The sequence below is a fragment of the Cavia porcellus genome, unplaced genomic scaffold, assembly GCF_034190915.1.
Source record: "Cavia porcellus strain 051 isolate PalLab524CR breed Dunkin Hartley unplaced genomic scaffold, mCavPor4.1 scaffold_25, whole genome shotgun sequence".
NCBI lineage: Eukaryota > Metazoa > Chordata > Mammalia > Rodentia > Caviidae > Cavia > Cavia porcellus.
Genome location: NW_026947508.1, coordinates 3,146,570 through 3,167,148, shown reverse-complemented (window position 1 = coordinate 3,167,148; position 20,579 = coordinate 3,146,570). Strand labels below are relative to the sequence as shown.

The 20,579-nt window shown below is 58.0% G+C and overlaps 2 protein-coding genes and 1 long non-coding RNA gene across 18 annotated transcripts in view; 2 read left to right on the top strand and 1 right to left on the bottom strand.

The window, feature by feature from the left end:
* The window catches only part of Kcnab2 (potassium voltage-gated channel subfamily A regulatory beta subunit 2), a 70,945-nt gene extending 56,077 nt beyond the window's left edge, over positions 1–14,868 (bottom strand). For 2 of the 4 annotated variants that reach the window (XM_063235389.1, XM_063235390.1), the window contains exon 1: positions 14,702–14,866. The gene's annotated coding sequence lies outside the window, so the exon portion shown is untranslated. Of the gene's footprint in view, positions 1–14,701 lie in introns of all 4 variants that reach the window. The other 2 variants (XM_063235388.1, XM_063235387.1) reach the window with 2 other exon arrangements.
* LOC134472878 (uncharacterized) lies at positions 2,308–4,605 on the top strand. Its single transcript, XR_010042875.1, has 3 exons — positions 2,308–2,437; positions 2,677–2,893; positions 4,467–4,605. It is a non-coding gene; the product is annotated as an uncharacterized LOC134472878 (long non-coding RNA).
* The window catches only part of Nphp4 (nephrocystin 4), an 88,496-nt gene continuing 81,622 nt past the window's right edge, over positions 13,706–20,579 (top strand). For 11 of the 13 annotated variants that reach the window (XR_010042880.1, XR_010042878.1, XR_010042879.1 and 8 more), the window contains exons 1-2: positions 15,064–15,238; positions 20,389–20,560. Coding sequence is in view for 9 of the 13 variants with exons in the window: in XM_063235375.1 (XP_063091445.1) it covers positions 20,426–20,560 (135 nt within the window). In the remaining 4 variants the exon portion in view is untranslated. Of the gene's footprint in view, positions 13,748–14,012; positions 14,191–15,063; positions 15,239–20,388; positions 20,561–20,579 lie in introns of those variants that run through there. The other 2 variants (XM_063235377.1, XM_063235376.1) reach the window with 2 other exon arrangements.

Here is a 20,579-nt window from a genome sequence, read left to right as displayed (position 1 = left end):
TGGAGCCAGGCATGGGCACAGGTACATGTGTAAACACACACACACAGGTACATACACCACCTCCATCTCCACCTTGTCACCTCTACCCCCTCCACCCCAACACCACCGTCTCCACCACCACCACCATTCTCATCTCTTCCCCTCCCCTGTCATTCCACAGCCACCGTTCTGTCTCCGCCTCCGCCACCCCAGGCCGGCTCCTCTCTGAGCACTCCCTCTTCCAGTGCTCCGCTCCCAGACTCTTCCCCAAGCGCCCCTCTGGCTTCGGCTCCCTGCTCCTGCTTGGAGGAAGCACTTTGGCTGTGTGTTCAATTAACCACTGATGAGCTGGCTGACCAGAGCAATGTTTGGAGGGAGGTGGGGCGAGACTGGAATCCGTGCGTCCTGTCGCGCTCCTCTCTCGCTCTGCCTCTTCCTGCCCTTTCTCTGTCCCTGGATGCCTGAGCTGAGCAGCCTTCCTCTGCCTCGGAACCTGCTACGAGCTGACGCCCCTGAAACCACGAACCAGCGCAACCCTTTCCTGCTTTAATGCAGAGCTGACCAACACAGTGTGCCCAGGCCTATGGCCGTACCTTCTGCCCACCCCGCTCCCTGGACTCCTCCGAACTGCCCTTCTCATGCCCACCTCCACCGCTTGCCTTGGGAGCTCCTACCTGGACCATGGCAGGGCCCCGCTCACCCCGCCTTTCTCAAAGCCCTTGGTAGCTGCCCTTCCTCCACAGCCTGCTCCCATGCCTCTCCCCTGCTGCACCCCTGCCTGCCTCTGTCCCCGTGCACCTGGCCTTGGGGACACCTGCTGCCTCTCCTGCACACCTGGCCTGCGGACCTCTCCTCCCTCCCGCTCCTCTGCAAGCCCTCACCCTCTCCTTTGCCAGCTTTGGGGTTCACTGCAGACACTGTGCCCCAGGTTTAGGTGAGTCATCCCACACTTCTGCAAGTTGGAGCTACACGTCCCCTCAGTAACTCAGGACCATCTGCGCCAAAAGCACACAGCTCTAAGAGCCAGCAGGTCCAACAGAGCTGACATCTCTGTGTCCTCCTGCGTGCTGGCCCACACTTCCACGGCCAGGTCTAGGGAACATGTTCTTAGCTCTCTGGCTTCAGGCTTCAGCACTCGAGTGTGAGCCCAGCCCCGGAGCATCTTTATTCCCAGGGAAGCCTCTCTCTGCCAGGGTGTGAAGGGCGGACCTGCCCGTGCTTGCATCCATCTCCTCCTCTCAGGGCCCTTGACAGGTGGGTGACCTCTGGCTCCTGGGGGAGTTGGGGATGGCAGGAGCTGAGAGTGCAGGGGGCACACACCCAAATTCTAGCAAACCAGCTGGTGGCTCATCCCAGGACCCTGACGGCAGGGTCTTCACAGAGCACGCCCTGCGCACCTGGGTCTTGCCGAGGGTTACATCTGCGTACTTGTCCAGCTTCCTCCTGTGAGTGACAGCAATGGTGGTTTTCCCTTTATTGCAGGGACTGAAAACTTCATTTCCAAATATGTAATTCAAGAAATAAGTGTATGTGACTGCAAGGAAAAGGCAGACTGAGAAGAAGGGCTGGTGGTGTGCATGGATGACCCGAGTCACAAGATAAAAGTCCAGGGAGCAAAGCGTGAGAAACACCAGTCAGACAGACAGGGAGCGAGAGGAAGTCCGGAGCCATGATGCTTTTGGGGAACCCTCGGGGCTCACCCTCCCAGAAACCCCAGGAGAGGCCGCGGGGCCTCCGCAGCGGAACCCTGGGGCAGACAGAGGATTCCAGGTCACTTCACAGTTCTTTTTTCTTTCAGACTAAATTTATATCCCCTCTTGGGAAAGTGTCAGAGTTCCTCCGATTACAGGAAGTTGATCAAGAGACTCGAGGAAGAGATCAGAACCCAGGGAGGACAGTGTGTTCTGGGACAGCCCTGGAGAGTTCTCTAGGTGGGGTCTCAGCTGGGCGAGCAACTAATCACAAGTGTGCATGTGCACAATCCCTGTGGACACACACATGTGCACACACACACAGGCCAATTCCACCCATCAGCCAAGCTGCAGTGTTCGTCTGCACAGGGATGCCTCACCTCGAGCAGCACTGAACTTCCTGCCTGTGTATGCGACTGAGGCCAGCTCGGGCCACCCTGGGTAGCCTACGCTGCTGTGGAAAGCGGATGCTCCCAAGGGTAGGTGAGGACAGGGGCCAGCATGCCTGCGGAGGGGAGGGTGGCCAGCTGCACAGTGTCACCTGGATATCTGGGGCTGCCCTCCAGAGACCCGGATGTTCAGCCTGGCCCAGCTGGGGAGGGTGCACCCAGCACACTGAGGTTTTCTATCCGAAAGGCTGTTGCTGTGGCGACTCCCGGAGGAATGGATGGGGCAGCGCTGCCCAGTGCTTCCTCCTGAGACCCAGGCCACAGTCAAGGTAGAGGACTCTCCTGCCAGGTGGCCCGAGGCCTAGGCCTTCTGCATAAGTAAGTCCCCAGGGCAGCTCTGCCTCCCCTCCCTTGCAGTCCATGGAGACATCTCTCACCCCTGTGCTGCTGTGGGGCTGGTGGGTCCTGTCCTGAGAGGTGGACAGGACAAAGGGAGGACCAGGGAGGCTGTCCTCTCCCGAGGTCAAGGACCACTGTCACCGTGAGGGGCACCAGCATGGTGCAAGGGGACCTGGTTGTCTTCTTTTTGAAACTCAAGCTTTGCCCTTCATGCCAAGTGGGAGCCGCCTGTGGGGACCAATGACCACAGCCAGAATCTTTCTCATCAATGCCACCAAGGGGCTCCCTGGGGAGGCAACGCCCCTGCTGCATCCTCACCACCACACAAGCCCAGAGGGCACCATTGGCACCTCACCACCCACCTTGGAGCACCTCTGGTGCCTCCTAGCTGTGCTGCACGGCATCTACCTGGACAGAAGTGCCACGTGTGGCCAGGTAATCATTGAGCTGGGAAGGGTGGGGCCGGGGGATCCGGGAGACGGTGGACTGCGGCAAGAGCAATAGTGACATCTGTGTAATGCCTGTGTGTCACCCGCAGAGCCCCATGCTCTGCTCCTTCCTGGAGAATCCGCCACGAAGGGATAAAGGAAATGCTGAGTCTCCCCTCTGGGCCAGATTGAGACATGAAGGGAGCCAAAGGGGGAAAGTCTAGCAGAAACAAGAATCCTTCTCCGTAAGGATGCAACCCAGAGCCTGATTCAGCAAGGCAGGGGGTGGGGATGCCAGGCTGGGGGTTGGAGGGACACTGGAGGGATGGATGGTTGGGGAGACTCCAGGTTGCAGTATTGGCTTCCTGGGGGGAGGGGGCGGGTTTTAACTGCTTGCACCCCAGGGAGGACAGAGCAAGGAGAGGCTGGCATCCTGGTGTTTGAGATGGGTGATTTCAGAGGGAGGTCAATTATGCAGGTGGCCAGCCAGGTGGCCTCTTGTACCATCAAGCAAATGGCCACTCATTGACTCATTCTTGGCCCCAGGTATGGTTGGGGCCCCTTTCCCTCTGGAGTTCGGGACTCACCCACACCTGGGGTGACCTTCCATGGGCCAGGAGGCCCCCTGAGAGTTGGGGTGCTGCCATGGTGCCCAGATGATGCCATCTTCTTCCTCACAATGGCAGCTGCCTACTCCCAGCTGATGGGTCCGGCTGTGCACTTTGCTGTGCTTGGCACGAACAAGCTGACCCTCCCAGCTGATCCCTGGGGCTTTAAGCCAAACAGATCCCGCCCTGCTATTGACTGACCACGGAGGAGACCTTAGCCATGAGGTTGGAAGAAGCTGGGGCAAAGACCCAGATTTCATTTGCAAAGCGGGAGTCGGACGTCTGGGAGGAATGTTGGCCAGGGGCATCCGAACCTCTGCCTTGTGCTCTATGGGCACCCAGAACACCGGCTGCTAGCTCATCCCCAGGCCTCCCTCGAGTCTGCAGCATGAACCTGCCCCTCCAGGGGGAAGCGCAGACTGGCACCCCGCAGATAGGGCACACCCCCAGTCCCCCCTGCCCCAGTGGGATGCCGTGTCCTGTTTCGGCGCACATGGTCCTGCTGCTGCCTGGCTGGAATGCTGAGTTCTCTAGACCCAGACGTGTCGGGCTCCTATGCCCCTGATCGAGGGGACCGAGGAGACCCCACACTGGACCCCACTCCTAGTTGTGGGCTCTGGCTCTGGCTCTGAGTGCAGGGTTGGCTTCAGTGAGTCAATCCAGGGGGCCCCGCTCCACACTCTGCCACATCCATCACCTCAGCCACCGTGCGCTGCACGCAGGACAGGAATGCAAGCCGCAGAAGCTGTTGAAGGGGTGCCAGGGCTAGGGATAGCAATCAGCACCGGAAACCTGCCTTTGTGGGTTGAAATGTGTCCCCCGCTGGAGACATCTGGCCCTGGCCCCCCGGTGCCTGCGAATGTGACCTTACTTGGCAAAAGGGTTTTTGCGACATTTTAGGTAAGGATACTACAGTGTGATCACCTTGGTTAAACTGGCTTTCCCTCTAATGTCAATGGTCCCTGTAAGAAGAGGTGACAGACACAGAAAAGCACGGGGAGCGATGGAGGTTGAGATGGAGGTGGTATGTCTACAAGCTAAGGGACACCAGGGACTGTGGCCGCCACCAGGAGCCTGACAGTCTAGCGACTCCTGCTCCATGCCCCAGAGCCCCTCAAAGGCACCAGCCCTGCCCACACCTTCAGCTTCCTGGACTGTGAGAATAAAAAGTGCTGTTTGGAAACCTGATGTTTGTGGTTCTAGGAATGAATGCGGTGGCGGTGGTGTCCCTCTCTCCCTGGGGACAGCCCCAAGCCCGCCCAGCAGAGGACTGAAACTGTGGACAGCACGGAATCCCACACATGCAATGCTTTCCCTACACAATGTCCCTTTGGCAAAGTCATTTACAAATTAGGTGTGGGAAGAGTAGCAACCCATCACAGAATCGAGCAAGCCACATACTAACATCTTTCTCTTTCATTCCTTTTTTTGTCTTTTTGAGACAGGGTCTCGCTATGCAGTGCAGGCTGGTCGTGGGCTCACGTTGTAGTCCAGGCTGGCCTTGAATTCACAGTGATCCTCCTGCCTCAGCTTCCTGAGTGCTGGGATCATGGGAGTGCGTCACCCTGCCTGGCTATCATAGAAATTTCTGACCACACATGGATTTCTGCTAATTTCCACTTCATATTTTCAGGCAGCCATGGCAGATGGAGAGTAATAGAGACTGAGGGACAGGAGGCCAGGGGTGGGGAGGACCACGCGCTGTTCTCTCACTGTCCCTGGCTGTGTGAAGGCCAGAGGCTGCTTTCTTCTGGGGCAAGTGGCCCGTTTCTGGGGGTCTCCGCTCGGGGAGGATGGTAAGACTTTCCCCAGCGCTCCCTGCATTCACATTTGAGACCCAGGCGCCGGGCCCCTCCCTGGTCTCCAGGGGACAGTAAGAATAAATAATGGACGGTTTAAAAGAGGATTACCGTGGTCCCAGTGCCACGTGACGGGGGCATGAAAGATTAATACCTTGTCCATGTAGCGCTGCGCCAGCGATCTGAAAGCCAGCTTTACTCTGCCACATCGAGAAAGCCTCTGATGAGTAAAAGGATCTCCAGAAGGAAACCGTTGGGCACCGTGCCTCCGCCATCACATAATTAACAAGAAAACATGCTTTTAAATGAAAACAGGGCTGGCGAGGCTTCGGGGAGGCTGCGACACGGAGCAGGGCGGTTCAGGGGCACGCGGTACAGCGTTTGGGGGAGCACAGGCCTGCGGCCTGGCACACAGAAGTTCTGGTTACATAACCTCCCCCAGCCCAGTCCAGACCCAGAGTAATACAGCCAGAAGAAGGAAAAGACGGGCAAGTGCTGGGTGTGGGTGTCAGAGGTCCTGTGTGCAAGGCGGGGTGAGAAGGGCGGTGCCAGGAGTGTCCGCAGAGACGGCAGGCCAGGGGGCCCCCACCTGCAATCCCAACCGTCCCCCTCTACCTCCTTCCCGGTGTAGCATCCATCTGTGTGGAGTGTGGGATGGGACGTTCCATGGCTCAAGCAGGGCCTTCGTGCCCTCTCTTGCTCCATGGCCTGGAGCAGGCCAGTGAGCCCCCACCTTGCAAAGGGGGCAGCGTAGGTCACCTCGGTCACACTCTCATTCTGCCTTGTACTAGTCACGGGACCACAGGCAGCTACAGGACTCGAAGTATCTGAGAAGCAGAGACAGCCAGAGGCAGGCGTGGTGGTACACACCTGTAATCCCAGCCCCGGCAGAGGGGGGTTAAAATGGGAGGATGCTAGGTTTGAGGTCAGCCTGGGCCACAAAGCAAGTTCAATGCTCGCCTGGATGGTATGGCAAAACCTTGTAAAAAGCCAGGCACGGGCAAAGGTCTGTAAGGCCAGCATTCTGAGAGGCTGAGGCAGGAAGATTGCCAAGTTGAAGCCCACCCTGGGTCCATGAATGATTACACCCTGTCTCAAAATAAAAAAAACAAAATAAGCTGGAGATACAGTCAGTGCAAATGCCCTGGGTTCAACTCCCGGAAAGATGGGAACAGTACTGGCCTCGGCTGGCAGTGGCTACAGCTATGGCTGAGACAGGGCAGGGTGAAGGGCTGGGAGGTGGAGCCATGTGGCCAGATGCCAAGTGGTAGACCCTGTGGGCATTAGACTATGATGCCAGCTGCAGGACCACAGCTGCTCTGTCTGGAGGGCCTGTGCACCTAGCTTTGTGGGACTCTTCCTGCTGCCCACCCTCCAGGGCAGGACTGTGCCTCTAGGGGAGGAGCCCTGGCAGGGTCCCCCAGGAGTGTGGTCAGCCTCTAGCAGTCCAGGTGCCTTCTGCCAAACCCAGGACCCAGTCTCACAAGGTCCCACCAGGGCCAGCCCTGGGGAGACAAAGTTTGGGTGCCATGGCGTGGCCCAAGGTGCACCACATGGGCAGGTCAGCTTCAGGGGTGGTGTAGACACAGAGGGCAGTGGCAGGGCCACAGAGCGGCTTGTGCCTCAGGGTCCCAGTGCTGAGCCTTGTGGCTTGGAGCCCCAGATGGCAGCACATGGGTGGAGGTGCCATGTAGGGGAGTACCAGGAGGGGGAACCCTGGTTTTGCGGCATCCTTCTATTCTGGGAGTTCAGCTAGGTCCCCAGAGTGCATGCCTGGCCTGCGGGGGTGGTGCCTTCTGTGTACTGTCCTCTGCCGCCCCGGCACAGCAGACACAGGGCCCTGGAAGCCCAGCCAGGGCTGTCTGCCGCACCAATGGGTGCATCTGATCCTGAGGGCTGGCAGTGTGGGCAGGGGAGGACATGCACTGGGTGGTTTCTGCATGGAGATTCCCTTCTCTGATTGCTCTCATCCTGGGCTCAGTGGAGGGAAGAGGTTACGGAGACAGCACGCCCCATCCTCATGGGGCCACAAGGGCTGGGAGAGGCCGGGTACCAGCAGAAACGATCACTGTGGAGAGGGCAGTTTAGAGACCTGCATGACGCTGTTGAAGGGCTTGGTCAGAGGGCTGCATGTGACCCCGCTGCATCAGCAGATACTGTTGGGGGGGGGGCTCTCAGCCCTCTTCCTTGAGGGAGGAGGCACGGCTGCATCACTTAGCTGAGAGGCCCAATGGGACTCTCCCAAGGCTGCTGGCTGCAGAAGCCCAGGACTCAGTCCCACATCACCCCAGAGCAAAGTTAGCTGGACTGGAGTCTGCGTTAAGACACACCAGGGAACCCACTGAGTGTGGGGACCGGAATTCTCCTGCTCCCTCCAGGGACTTAGGGTAGGGTCCCAGGTCAAGGGCTCCCTGCCCGCCCCCTACTGGTCCTCAGACATCCACATGGGCCCCGGGGGCCTGCCAGGACTCACATATGGCCCAGCAGGTGGCTGGGACACTCCAATAGCTCATGTTGTCATGGTTACCAGCTGCCAGAGGGTGGGGAGGACCCTCTGCGCCAAGTCCTCCCAGCAGCACCAGGGGGCTTTGCCAGAACTTTAGGGCTATGAGACAAGAAGTGGGCACCCAGCTACACACAGGGCTGTGGGTGCATGCATGCATGCATGCGATTTTGGAGATGGTCTTGTGGGTGGCTCAGGGGTCCCCCAGGAACAGTGTGGGCAGGGCTTGGAGGCCCAGCATGGGGGGACCTGGTCAACTTCTTTCCTCTCCTTTGGGAAGTGACTCAGCTCAGCCACAGAGGAAGCTGGACACCTCCCAAGAATGTCCAGGGAGCCAGCTGCAATCCTAAGCACTCCGGAGGCTGAGATAGGAGGATCACTGCAAGATGAAGGCAGCCTGGACCTTGTCTCCTGCAAGATGAAGGCAGCCTGGACCTCGTCTCCAAAAAAAGAAAAATAAAATTCAGGGCCCAAGACCTTTCTTTCTCAGCTGCAGACACCTGTCATAGACTACAGATGATCTTGGTGCTCTGGTCCATATGTTCCCTCTCCCTGCTCCTGACCCTGAGGGCAGTGACTTCATCCTTCTGATTCAAGGGACCACGAGGACAGACATCCCCAGCCTCCGGGTCTGTCACATGCACCAGAGGGTCAGGGTCCACTCTCTGTGGGAGCTGGTATAGTGGTTTCTCCCAAACCCATCTTCCACGATGAGGAGAAAGCGTGGCAGCATCCCCAGGTGCCTGGTACAGGGCTCTGAGGTCTCTGAGCGCCCGCTACCTCGGCATGAGCAGGATGTAAACAGGGAGGCGTTCTGTCTCTTGTGGGGAGCAGCGCGCACCTGTGTCCCCGCGGAAAGGGCAAGGAGTTAGGATCTGCAATTTTAGCTCCAGGCTCCCTGCGTCCTTTGCAGGAGGAAGAAGGGGACGAGATTGCTCTGGGCCTTCTGTCTGTGACACCTGAACGCCTAGTTCTGGACAGCTAAAAATAGCACCTACTCATTGCCAGGGAAAGTTAATACCCTCCGTGGGGTCTAGAGGAACCAGGAGCTGGGGTGGGAGGGAAGCGGGGGACACACAGGACGCACCTAGACGGACGGATGGAGCACAGCCACGGTGCAGACAGGACAGAGAGGTGACAGAAGCGCCCTGTCAGGTACACAGTAACAAAGACCTGCTCCTCTACAGCACAGAAGTGAAGGGCTTTGTGGGCCGTGGCCCCGAATCACCGCATTCCAAGGGGCTGGGAAACAACCACACGGCCTCTTGCTAAGCACTGCGCATGTGCGGGGTCGGCGCACGCACGCACGCACGCACGCACGCACGCACGCACGCACGCACGCACGGTTTTAGTTCAAAGCTGACCACAGCTGGGGCTGCTCCAGAGGGACGGGTTGGGGGGCTCTGCGCGTTTCCGAGAATTAAGGGAACGAAGGGAAGCTCTTCTCACCAGGGCCTTTCAACGTCAGCAATGTTTCCCAACTTGCGGCTTCAAGCAGAGGGAGAGGGAAAGAAGCTCCCAGCAGGCGGACCGCTCCCAAGTGCCTGTTGGTGTGGTCCCGGTCCTCAGGGGCTGCGAAGGACTCACCCTGCTGCACGGGGACCTTTCAGATTGTCCAGGCCTACGGGCCTGAGGAATGTGCACAGTGGCTTGGTCTTTGGGGCTCCCCCAAACTCTCTGTGGTCACAATGCGGAGCCACTGGAGGCTGCCAAGTCCCAAGAAACGGTCCCCAACGTCAGAAGAGAGGTGCATCACAGAATCTGCTGAAGGACAGGCCGGACAGGTCCTGCTGCAGGGCTGGTGACTGCCACTGTCTTTCTCTGTGGCCTGCTACCCCTAGAGTGTAATCTGCCGCCCCTCACTTGCTGCGGGACTGCTGAGTGAAGCCAGGGGTCTTCCGGGCCTTGTTTTTGAATTTTACTTTGAGACTCGGTGCGGTTAAAGTTGCCGAGGCAGGCCTGGCTTTGAACTTGGATTCTCCTTCCTCGGCTTCCCAGTAACTGGCGTGACTGGTCCATATCCTTTCCTTTCTTGATTTGTCAAATTCCTCATGAGTCACGCAGGCAGCCGAGAGTGGCTTTGGGTCCTGGCTTCTTGGTGTCCTGGCTCGGGGACCTCCACTTAGGAAAGCTGCCCTGAGCTGCAGGTCTGGTAAGAAGCGAGGAGCTGACCCCAAGAAGAAAGCAGGCAGTCGTCTGTAGGGGATTCTGCTCCTTCCTGCTTGCACAGCACAGTGCTCTGCCGGGGCAGTTAATAACTCTTGACCTTCCATCTTGACCTCTGTCTCCCCTGAGTCCTGCACCTGCAGCCTTCCTTCCGGTGTCTTCTACTCCTTACTCTTGTCCCTAATGCCCAGGTGGCTTTGTCCACTGCCAGCAGTCACCAGCGATCAGCCATTACCCCACATCCAGCCCTGCCTTCTCAGTGCCCACGTGCACAGCCAGCAGGGGGGTCTGGCTCCAGAGATGCTTCTGGCCTGGGAGCCCCTTCTCTGCCCTGCTTCCTTCCAGGAAGTCGGGAGCCTCCGGGGCTCCCCTCTTTGCTCCTGGTACCCCCTCTGTGTCCTTGTCTCTTCCCCCTCTGCCCATCACAGTCCTGTCTGTCTGCCAGGTCTACGTCAAACATCCCCACTCCCCTGCCCAGTTTCTCTGCAGTGACTGCATGCCTTTACTGACTCTGTCTCAAGGCTACAGCTGGGTGGCCTTTGCTTGTCACTGGCCCTTCAAATGTCAGCCACAAAGGCCTTTACTCCTCACTGGCATTCGCAGGTTTTAAATAGTGTCGTAGATTTAAGTTTATTTTCTACTGAAATGGCTTCCATCTGAATCTCCTTGTCCAGCATCCTGTTATTGCATCTAGAAGGGACAGGAAGGAAAGGCTGCTGGAAGCCACTGTGCCCATTGAGTCCAGGCTGGGGGATGACTCTGGGGGTCCCCTCTGGTCTCTCCCCCTGCAAATGATTGGCAGGGTTCTTCCAGGCCATCCCAGACCCCATGAGTAGACTCCTGAACCAACTCAGGAAACCTCAGCCACTGAGCTCTATTTTGGGGTCTTAGGTGGGATCTGAGAGGGCACTGGCGGGGATTGGACTCTCCTGGAAGGACAGTGCTGCTCTGCCATTCTTGGTAAAGGGTGGTCAAAGCCACTTGGCTGACGTAGGCTAGTGACAAGGCTTGTGACCCACAGCACCCAGGAAATGGCTCTTCCACTGGGAAAACGGTCCCTGAGGCAGGCGGCGTGCTGGCTTGTCTCGAATCTGGTGTGGAGATAGGGGAAGAACTGTGCGTGTGGGGCTGTGGTTCGAAGGTGTCCCCAGATTGCATGGGTTGGAAGCCAAATCCCTCCATGCCTATGTGGGTGGCTTCTGGAGAAGAAGGATTTTGGGGAGGTGACTATGATTCGGTGAGGTCACGAGGGTCAGTATCTCTGGATAGCATGGGTGCGTTTATCAAGTGACACACGGGCATCTTATGCTGTGCTGTGACCCAAATGGCCAGCATGGTGTTCTGCACCTCTCAGCCTCTAGAGCTATGAGCCAAACTCTTCTTCTCTATAAATGGCCGAGTCTTGGGTATCTTATTACAGCAACAATTCATTGCTGAGTTCCAACCACTCAGCAAGGTCATGGTGAGGAGAACCCATATAATGGGGGAGTCCATGCATTGCGTGGGAAATGAGGGAATGATCCCCACCTTTTCTCTGCAATTCCCGCCTCTCCCAATCCTGTTTTATCTGCATAGCTCAAAACAGTTCCTCTTCAAGCCATCTTTCCCATGGCTGGAAAGAGAAAAGCTGGGTGGCCCGGCAGGCAGAAGGGTGGGGTGTAAGGCTCTGTGACAAGTGACACACGCAGCCCCACACAGCGCACTCCCGGGTCTCTGGGGCTAAGCGCTTAGCAGAGCAGGGCCAGGGACTCTTGAGTGCCCGTCTGGCGGGGTAAGAGTTAGGAACTTGGAAATGCTCATGGAACGGGAGGGGAAGGCGGCCAGGATGTGGTGAAGGATACCGGGATCCAGCACCTGCTCAGGGCTACACATCGAGCAGAGCACCGAGCCTGGAGGGTCACCTGGAGCTCATCTGCACCGCACAGTGGGCACCTGCCTGAGTCCTGGCAGGGGAGGAGCATTACAAAGGTGCCTTCACCAGCTGGCAGGCTGGGGTGTGTGTTGCTATTACTGCCTCAGTTTCCCAGGGAGGCCTATATAAAAGCCCTGACACAAAGCAAGGTCGGAATTGTGGCTCCCGTGTGCTTGTTCCTCCAGAAGTCCCCCTCTACCTACTCTTACCCAGGGCCTCTGGACACCTGCCTGATGGCCATGAATGATACCCCTGCACCAGGGCCAGCCAGGCCAGGTGGGATCGGAGTCTGAGAATTCTCCATGGTTACTGGCACCTTCCTCTCTCCCAACAGCCCTTTCCCGGGCTCAGACACAGCTGAGGCTGCCGGCTGCTTCTGGGAATGTCAGTGATCCCTCAACAGGGTCACCTCATAAAAGGGTCACATCCTTGGGGTGTTGGCTTCCGCTGAGTCCAGATAAGTGGACAGCATGGGTTGTGCCAGCCCCTCGCTGCCTGTGTGTGGCCCGGAGGAACCACTGCCATTCTGATGGCTGCAGAAGCAGGCCCCTTGCAGCTTTGGGGTCTTCTGCCCTATGAGGCGAGACCTCATGCTGAGGTCTGAGAGAGGGCGCAGGACAGTAGTGGGGTCCTTGGCCCTGGCTACCTCCAAAGTCAACCTTTCTTAGATGCTGCCACCACTGCCTGCTGTGCTATCTTCTTTTTCAGGAACTCAGAAAAAGGCTTGGCCTCTGGGACTTTTGGTGACATCATGATCACAGAATTCAGCCAAGGTCCAAACACATGCTGCTCACCAAGCGTTTGTGAACACCGACCGAAATGTGTTCCCAGCGGCCTAACAGCGCAGCGGGCTTCCCTATAAGACAGACCATGTGCCCAGTTGCCATGCTCAGGCACCAACAAACACAGGGACCCTCCTTGCCCTGCCCCCAAACTGCCCAGCCAAACCTCAGTGTCACGCGTTTCCCAAATCATTTGACACAAAAAGGAAAGGAGCGAAGGAAAGAAACGAAGCCTCCCTGAACTGCAGGCCCACCGGGGCCCACTGCAGGAGCCCCCGTCCTTGGGGGCAACCCGGCACTCCCGGCCTGAATCTCACCTCACCCCATCTCCAAAGGACAGGGGCTCGTGGATGCTTCCTCCCATCCAGGGTCGCATCCAGACCCATACAGGCTTTGAGCGCTATAAACACACGCAACAGAGTTCAAGTTTTTCTACATTAGTCCCCCGGCCACTGCCTGGCTCAGTCCTGGGTCCTGATGGCTCAGTCCCAGTCTGGATCGGCGCACGTGAAGGCATTTATTAATAGGCTAGCATAGGAAAGAGGAAAAGGATGGACCTCAGTTTTATATGGGAAACCTTTGGGGTACATTCCAGGTGCCACGAGGCCCATGTAGACTTGGACAGCATCCCCAGAGAGGCTGAACAGGACCTGGGGAGCCGACTGCACCCGGGGGGCCCAGCACTGTGAAAGCCCAGGGTCGGGAGCCCAGAAGCTGCATGTGAGCCTGGGCTCTGCAGTGGACAGACACCTCTGCCAAGAGAGAATCAGGTGGAGAAATGCGACTCTCCACACGCAGGTCCCCAAACCCTGCAGCGCAGGGCTTAATGCGGCTTCGTGGACAGAGTGGAAGCTTGCTCTTGGCATGGGTTGGGGGGCGCTGGCATTTTGAAGGGGAGAAGTTGCAGAGAAAAGAAATCGTGAAGTGACAGACAGGGACAGCTGTGGCCTGAACTTGGTGTTCTTGCTCCTGGGATGTGGATGTGTTAATTTCCATAAATGCTAACAGCTCATTTCTCCAAGAGCTATTACTTATGTCATCTCCCCTTGGAAGCGGTTCAACCAAGGCAGGCAAAGCGATGGGAGGAAAAGGTAACCCCCACTGCCGGGTCCCTGCTCTGGCTCCCCTCCCAAACAGGCAGCTCAGGTCCGGTTTTGAAGGTGACCCTGCTAATATCAAGGCTCAAAACACCTGCCTTCAGACGGGTCCCTATCATGCCCGGAAGCAAAAAAAGTTACCAACCCCAAAAATGCTGAATCACAAAGTGAGGCTGAACAGAAAGTGGGGGTGGGGTGGGGAGGGAGATGGTGGCCAGGGAAGGAGGCAGGGAAGGGTGCTGAGGGGCTTTGCACTTGGAGACCGCAGGATGCTCCAGGGGCCCCTGCGGGAGTCTCCCCAGGACAAATGCTAGGAGGAGCAAGCTGGATGTGCCCAATGGGAGGGCGGGCAGGTGGGCAGGTGCGCCCGGTCGCTGGCACTGCAGCAGGGAGCGGTGCAGCAGCCTGTGCCCTGCATCCCGCAGGAGCAGCAGCAGGTAGGGAGGTGGGGAAGCGCTTCGTGTCAGGGCACGGGCGGAAGGCAGAACGGGTGACAGGATGGGGTCAGGGACCGGAGGGCCATGGGGGCAGGCGGCGAGCCGGAAGGATGCACCAAGGAGCAGGCGGGAGAGAAGTGCGGAAGACCGGCACGGAGAGCCAGGGCTGCGCAGAGGCCAGGAGGGGGACGGGAAAGGTGCGGGGAAGGGGAGGTAAGGTTGGGGACCGCAGAGGCGGGGGTGCGGGGAGACACAGGCTGGGGTTGAAGTTTGAGGCTGGGGTCGGGGATGCAAGCTGCGAGGTCAAGTGGGACGGCGGGGAAACAGCGGGAAGATGCGATGGGGGAAGGGAGACAGTGGAGCAGGAGGTGAGGGGGCTGGAGAGGAGGTGAGGACGGCGGCGGAGGCAGGGCCGGAAAGACAGTCGGAGAGGGACCATGACGCCCGATACCGATCTCGGGACGCGGGTACTTGAGCATCGCGGCCCCCTGGGGTCTCCCCCTGCACTCACCTGGGGGCTCCAGCTCCGGATCCTGCGCCCCGCTCCAGATCTTCCTTCCCGCCCGGCCCCAGCGACTTTAGCGCCCCCGAATCCCGCTCGCTCCTGCAGGTTCCGCCCGCAGCATCTTCACCTCGTGGGACGCCTGCGGCCACGCCTCTAGGAGCTTCTTATTGACTAGCTCTCATGTCAGTCAATCCTCATTGGTGGAACGTTTGTCGTCCATGCAAATCAGGACGGGCCCGCCGCTGCGCCTATAGGCTGATGCTCAAGGAGCGGAGTCCCTGGACTCTGGCTCTGATTGGCTCCGGGACCCAGACGACAAGAGAGACGCGGGGCGGGTTCCCGGCCTGAGAGCCCGCGCCGCGGTCGGAGGCTCCTGTCGCGGTTGGCAGCGGGCCGGGTGCACTCTTTGATCAGGAGGGCTTTGAGGCCTGTGGTCTCCGTCCGGCACTGAACACTGAACCTTTGGATCCTGGTGCTGCGGGGACTTCTTGGAAAGCGTGGGCCTTGGTGCTCTCTGCTCTGTGCTGCGGGCCCGTCTCCTAGGTAACGTGGACGGCGGTGGGCGCAACCAAGTGGGCTGGCGCCGTGGGGGAGACCGACGCGGCGTGGGGACGCCGGGGCGACGTAGTCAGCTAGGCCTCGCTGTCCTGGGGTGGGATTTGGCCCAGCGCTACATGAACACTTGAGTCTGCCGGGCGCTGTGGTGGCGGGGTGAGGGATACGGAGTGAGACCGGGCCCAGGTCGCAACCACCCACCCCGGTGATTGGGGTGGCCCACGTCGTTGGGCGTCCTGGGCTCCTTCGGGTTTCCCCCCCCTCCGCGCCTCTTGACTGCTGACCCCTGAGCCCCTGGAGCCCCGAATCCCAGGCGGAAGGGGCGCTAGTGGGGCCGGCGGGGCCAGTGGTGTCCTGCCCCAGTCTCGTTCTTACGCATCCTTTCCCGGCGCCTCTGCGGCCCTCCACGCACCCCGCGGCCCTTCCCATCCCGCCTACCTCGCGCAGGACTGGCCCGCTGACTCGCCTAGATTGGGCGGCCTGCCACTGCCGCTCTCCCGCGTCTGACCCTGCGCTGGGGCCGGGGCGCGCGAGGCCTATGGAAGTCCGCGAAGGCAGTGGGTCCCACGCGTGCGGTGGGAGGAGGAGGAGTGTTGGGGACAGCGGTGAAATGGTCTCTGGCACAGCTTTCAGGGGTGCGCTGTCCTGGCCCCGCTGCTCCGCACATCCTGCGGGAACAGCGCGCTTGTCTGCTGCGTGGTGCAGGGTTAAGTGAAGGAAAGGCACACGGCCCAGACTCCCCTATTGCCCAGGTCTCAGGCACACCAAACGTCCCAGTCTTCTTGGCAAGAAGGCTTCGCTGGGCAGCTGCCTCCTCCTCCCTCCCCCCGGGATCCAGTGTGTGTACTTGTGCGTGTGTGTGATTTAAGCCTTGCTGGTCTGTCTTTGGCGGTCTGGTCCCCGCCTTTTTCCTGGAGGGGATTTGGGTCCGGCTTCGTGTTGTCTGGCTTACCCTTGCTCTAAGGTTTTTTCTCCAGACTGGAGTTTCCGCTTCTTGGAGTTGGGGCCTTTGAAAGTCTTCCCGTGTCTGGCATGAGATAGGTGCTTGTATTTCGTTATTATTTGTTCAACGTTTGTAGACTTGAAGACCCCAGGAGACTTCACAGTCCTCATTTGTAGGTTGGAACAATACAGGCAGGGAGGAGAACCTCTCTCCTGCACCTGGGAGGACTGATAACCGGTCTGATCCCTAGGCTCCTCCCCCAGCCTGCCACTATGACTTCTGCCACCCTCCCTTCGGCGTCTCATCTCCCTTGGCTTCTCTTGGTCTGTTGGCCGGGATCAGGATTGGGGTGGCATAGTTGGACAGTGTTAGGTGGTCACCACTGGATGGCCACAGAACCTGAGTCTCAGTGGTGTTATTTAAGTTGTTGGAATGATAATTATAGAAATGTCTGAGTCCCTGGCTCACTCAGGGGCTTAGTAAAAACTGATGCCCCTTCTTTTTTTCCCCTGGAGAGCCCATTCTAGGACTCCTTAAAGCATGGGTCCCTTTCTATGTTCAGTGTCCGATGACCTTCTGCCTTTCTCCAGGGCATTCCTATTTAATCACTGGGGGGTTCTTCCTGCAGAGTTCATGATCTTCCAGGACATCGTTAAATGCCCCGCCCTGTGCATGTGTGACTTCTCTGTAGGTGGCCGGGTGGGCGATCAGGTGAAGGTAGGGACCCACACTCACCCTAAGGAGATGGGGTGGGCTGGGCGGGGTGGGGTAATAGCCCCTGGCTGCATAGGAGCTCACCCTGGTGTGACCCAGGTGTCAACCCTGAGACACTGTCCTGTTCTGTTCAGGGATTCCCTGAGAGGTCCAGGCCTTGCAGAAGTACACCTTCCTCCCCAGCCTGGGCCTGCTGTGGCTGGAGGGGCAGGGCAAGGCTTGCTCTTGAGCAGCATCTGCTGGTGGGAGGTGGCACTGAGAGCTGGTGAGTAGGAGGCTGGATGACCCTGTGGGGACAGCCCTCCTTCCAGCAACAGGAAGTGGGTAGGTGCACCTCCGGCTCCATTTCTTCATGAAGGGTACCCTGAAGACAGCATTGCTTCGGGAAGATAACCCAATAAAGCCCAAGGGCCACCCCAACCGAGGCTTGTTGGAGGTTGTGGCTGTTTACAGAGTTCAGTGAGCAAGGCACTAGGTTTAGGAGGCTCAAGATTCCTTCTGCCAAAGGCTGGCTATCAGGTGATCAGTGCTGTGACCAGCAGCAGCCCTGGGGCCTTGTGAGCCAGGGTGCTGGGCCCCAGGGTTGTCTGGGAGGCCCTGCTGGAGAAGGTGCCCTCTGGGTGCATGTGGTCTGGCCACTTGTGGGTGCAGGTTGTGGACAATTCTCTGAGTTGTGGGTGCAGGTTGTGGACAATTCTCTGAGTTTCCTGGGGCTGCTGTCAACAGAATCCCGGGAACATAGGTGCCTTGAGGTAACACAGATTTATTCTTTTCCAGTTAATGAGGTTCAGATTCAGTCTCTTTGGGTTAGTCACAGGCTTGGGCAGGGCAGGTCCCTTTTGGAGCCTCTAGGGGAGCGGCTGTTCCTTTCTCTGGTTTCCAGAGCCCCTGCATCCCTTGGCTCCAGGCTGTGTCTGTTGTACTTGGCTCCTTTCTGACACCTCCTGCATGTGTGTCCTAAGGACCCCTGTGCTAGGGCAATCTGCATCTCAAGGACCTGTGTTAATCACATTACAGAGGATAAGAGGACATCAGTGGAGGCCACTATTGAGCTGTGGGAGGAGGAGAGTAGCTTCCGAGGCATTTGGTGATGGACATTGCTTTGGTGGCAGAGGGGACTGCCTGCCCTCAGCCATCCCTGCCGTGGGGTCTGCATCTGTTCTGTTGGCTGCTCCTGCCCCCCTCCTCACAATCCTGGGCATCTCCTCCTCCCAGCCTCTGTGGTGCCCAGGGAGCCATGGGGTTCTGGCTGGCCAGACCTAGACAGCTCTGGGCACACAGCAGGGTGGGCAGCTGGGCTGAGTCCCCAGGCAGACTTTGTCTTTCGTGGCTCTTTGGGGGCCACCAGTTCTCTGACACTATGCAGGGAATATGGTGAGACTCCGCCCACAGGATGGGGGGTGCTGAGACACAGCAGCCCACAGTGAACAAGAAAACCCAGCAAGCCTGTGTGCTAGCCATGTCCCAAGCCAGCGGGCTGGCTCTGGTCCTCCAAAGGGTACCTTTCAGGGGAGGCAAGACCCTGGGCCAAGGTCCTTGGAGTTGTGGGGGGCACCTCAGGCTGGCTGGCATGTGCTGGCCACTCCCCACATACTGCACTCCCCTGACCCCTCAGACTTGGGGTCTCAGACCCCTCTACTTTTAAAGAAAGTTACTGAGGAACCCAAGGAATTTTACTTATGTGAGTGGTGGCTGTATTGGAAATCAAAAGTGAGAAACACAAATTTGTTTAAAAGTGCAACATTAAAAAAAAACTTTCTGAAAAGTGAAAAGCTGCATTTTCCAGAACACAAAAATTGGCACAGAGGGGGGTGGTCTTGCATTTTTGCTGATACTTTCAAACATTTGGGTCCCCATGTGCTTCTGTGCCGTTTCAGTGGCAACGTGGAAGGCACCTGTTGTCGCCCACATTAGGGAAGTCCCTTCGCAGGCCCAGTGCTCCTGCACACAGTGGTTCCTGGAAGACTCGCCATGCGCAGTGTCCCATGCTGTGCTCTCTATTGTCACACACCATTACCTGGAGCATCCTGGTTCAAGGAGTTACGTGGCCCCTCCAGTCCCTGAGCCCCTCAAGTACAGCTTCTGAAGATTGAGTTTGTTCTGTCACCGCCCACGTCATCAACAAAGTCCTGAAGCAGGGAGCTGCCGGGCTCCTCACAGTGGACAGAGTGTCAACAAGGACCCAGGCCTCTCCATCATTCTCAGTCAGATGTGTTGATAGATGATCAGGAAGTGTGTGTTCGCAGGCAGCCCTGTCACAAAGCTTCTTTGGTGGCTGTGTTTTCTGCATTTCCCAAGCTATCACGCAGAGTCTGTGTGTGCATACCCAGCTGCCGAGGTGGCAGGACTTTACAGTCTTCCTGGAGTCTCGGATGGTGGATAGTAATGACCTTGATGGGGATGCCTCCCCCAGCTGCTCTGTAGGAGCTGGAGCTGTCCTTGTGGGGCCCCGGGAACGCTTTGGGAGAGAGTCGCTGTTCTGGTTGCCCCGCTGCCATGTCTCTATGAGGTGAAGGTCCAGGTCCAAGTCCAAGGTTGCAATCCGTGCCAGCCCAGTGAAAGTCCAGGGGACATGGGGATCCTGTCTGGCTGGAAGGGGACAGGTGGCACCCTAGGCCGGGTCCTTTGAAGCTGAGTTGTCCTCAGTGGCTGGCTTTTGGGGGACTCCTGGGCCCACTGGCCCTGGCTCCTGCTTTTGTTCTCTCTTTTGGATGAGCACCTCTGGTAGCTGCTTACAAGGTGGCCCCTGGCAATGTCAGACTGACCATTTCTCTCCAAGGGCCATGTTCCCCTCTCTGAACAGAGCCAGCAGAGGCTCTGAGATTTGTGTTTCCTTGGTGCTGACTGGACGATGCTATCTAGACCCCAAGACAGCCCTGGAGTAGGGTTGCCACTCTTTGTGTCCTGGTGTGCTGTTACAGGTCATGTCTGGATGACCCCCTCAAAGCCTTGTGGTCATAGGTGGGTTGCTTTGGAGGTGGCTGGATCAAGGATGTGATGCTGGAATTGATTCACAGCGTGATTCTAGGATTAAGGGCTGGTGCCTGGATAAAATATAAGGGACAGAAGGGGTCACTCGTGCTGCTTGCTGCTTCTGCCTGCCCTGCTCTGCTGTGGACTGTTTCTCATCTGTGATGCCCCTCTACTGTGCTGCCCTACCTTAGAGGCAGCCAACTATGAACTGAACCTCCACAAACCGTGAGCCAAATAAACCTTTCTTCCTTTAACTCTGGGTGTCGAGTATTTTGTGTCAGTAACAAAAAAAGCAAGACGGTGCCCAACCCTAAGCTCGTCGTGAAGCCAGTGTAGTTACGCGCCCATGGAAGGTGGTGGTGGGGTCTCTGGAGGGAGGCGGGCACATCTCCCAGGGGAGGCAGCTGTGCCGGGGTTCACAGGATGTGGCTGCAGAGCGGGTTTGGGGGTGAGACTTGAGAATTTTGAGCGCCATGGCACTGATGTCTTTTTTCTTCCTTTGGTACAGGTGACACCGAAGCCCAGGGGAGGATCAGGCAGGCAGAATGAGTGACTGGAACAAGATCTTTACCCAAAACGCACTTGTGCCCCCGCATCCGCAGAGAGCCCGGCAGCTTTGGAAGGAATCCACAGCATTTCAGTGTGTCCTGAAGTGGCTTGATGGGCCGCTACCTAAGCAGGTAATGAAATTTGTTACTT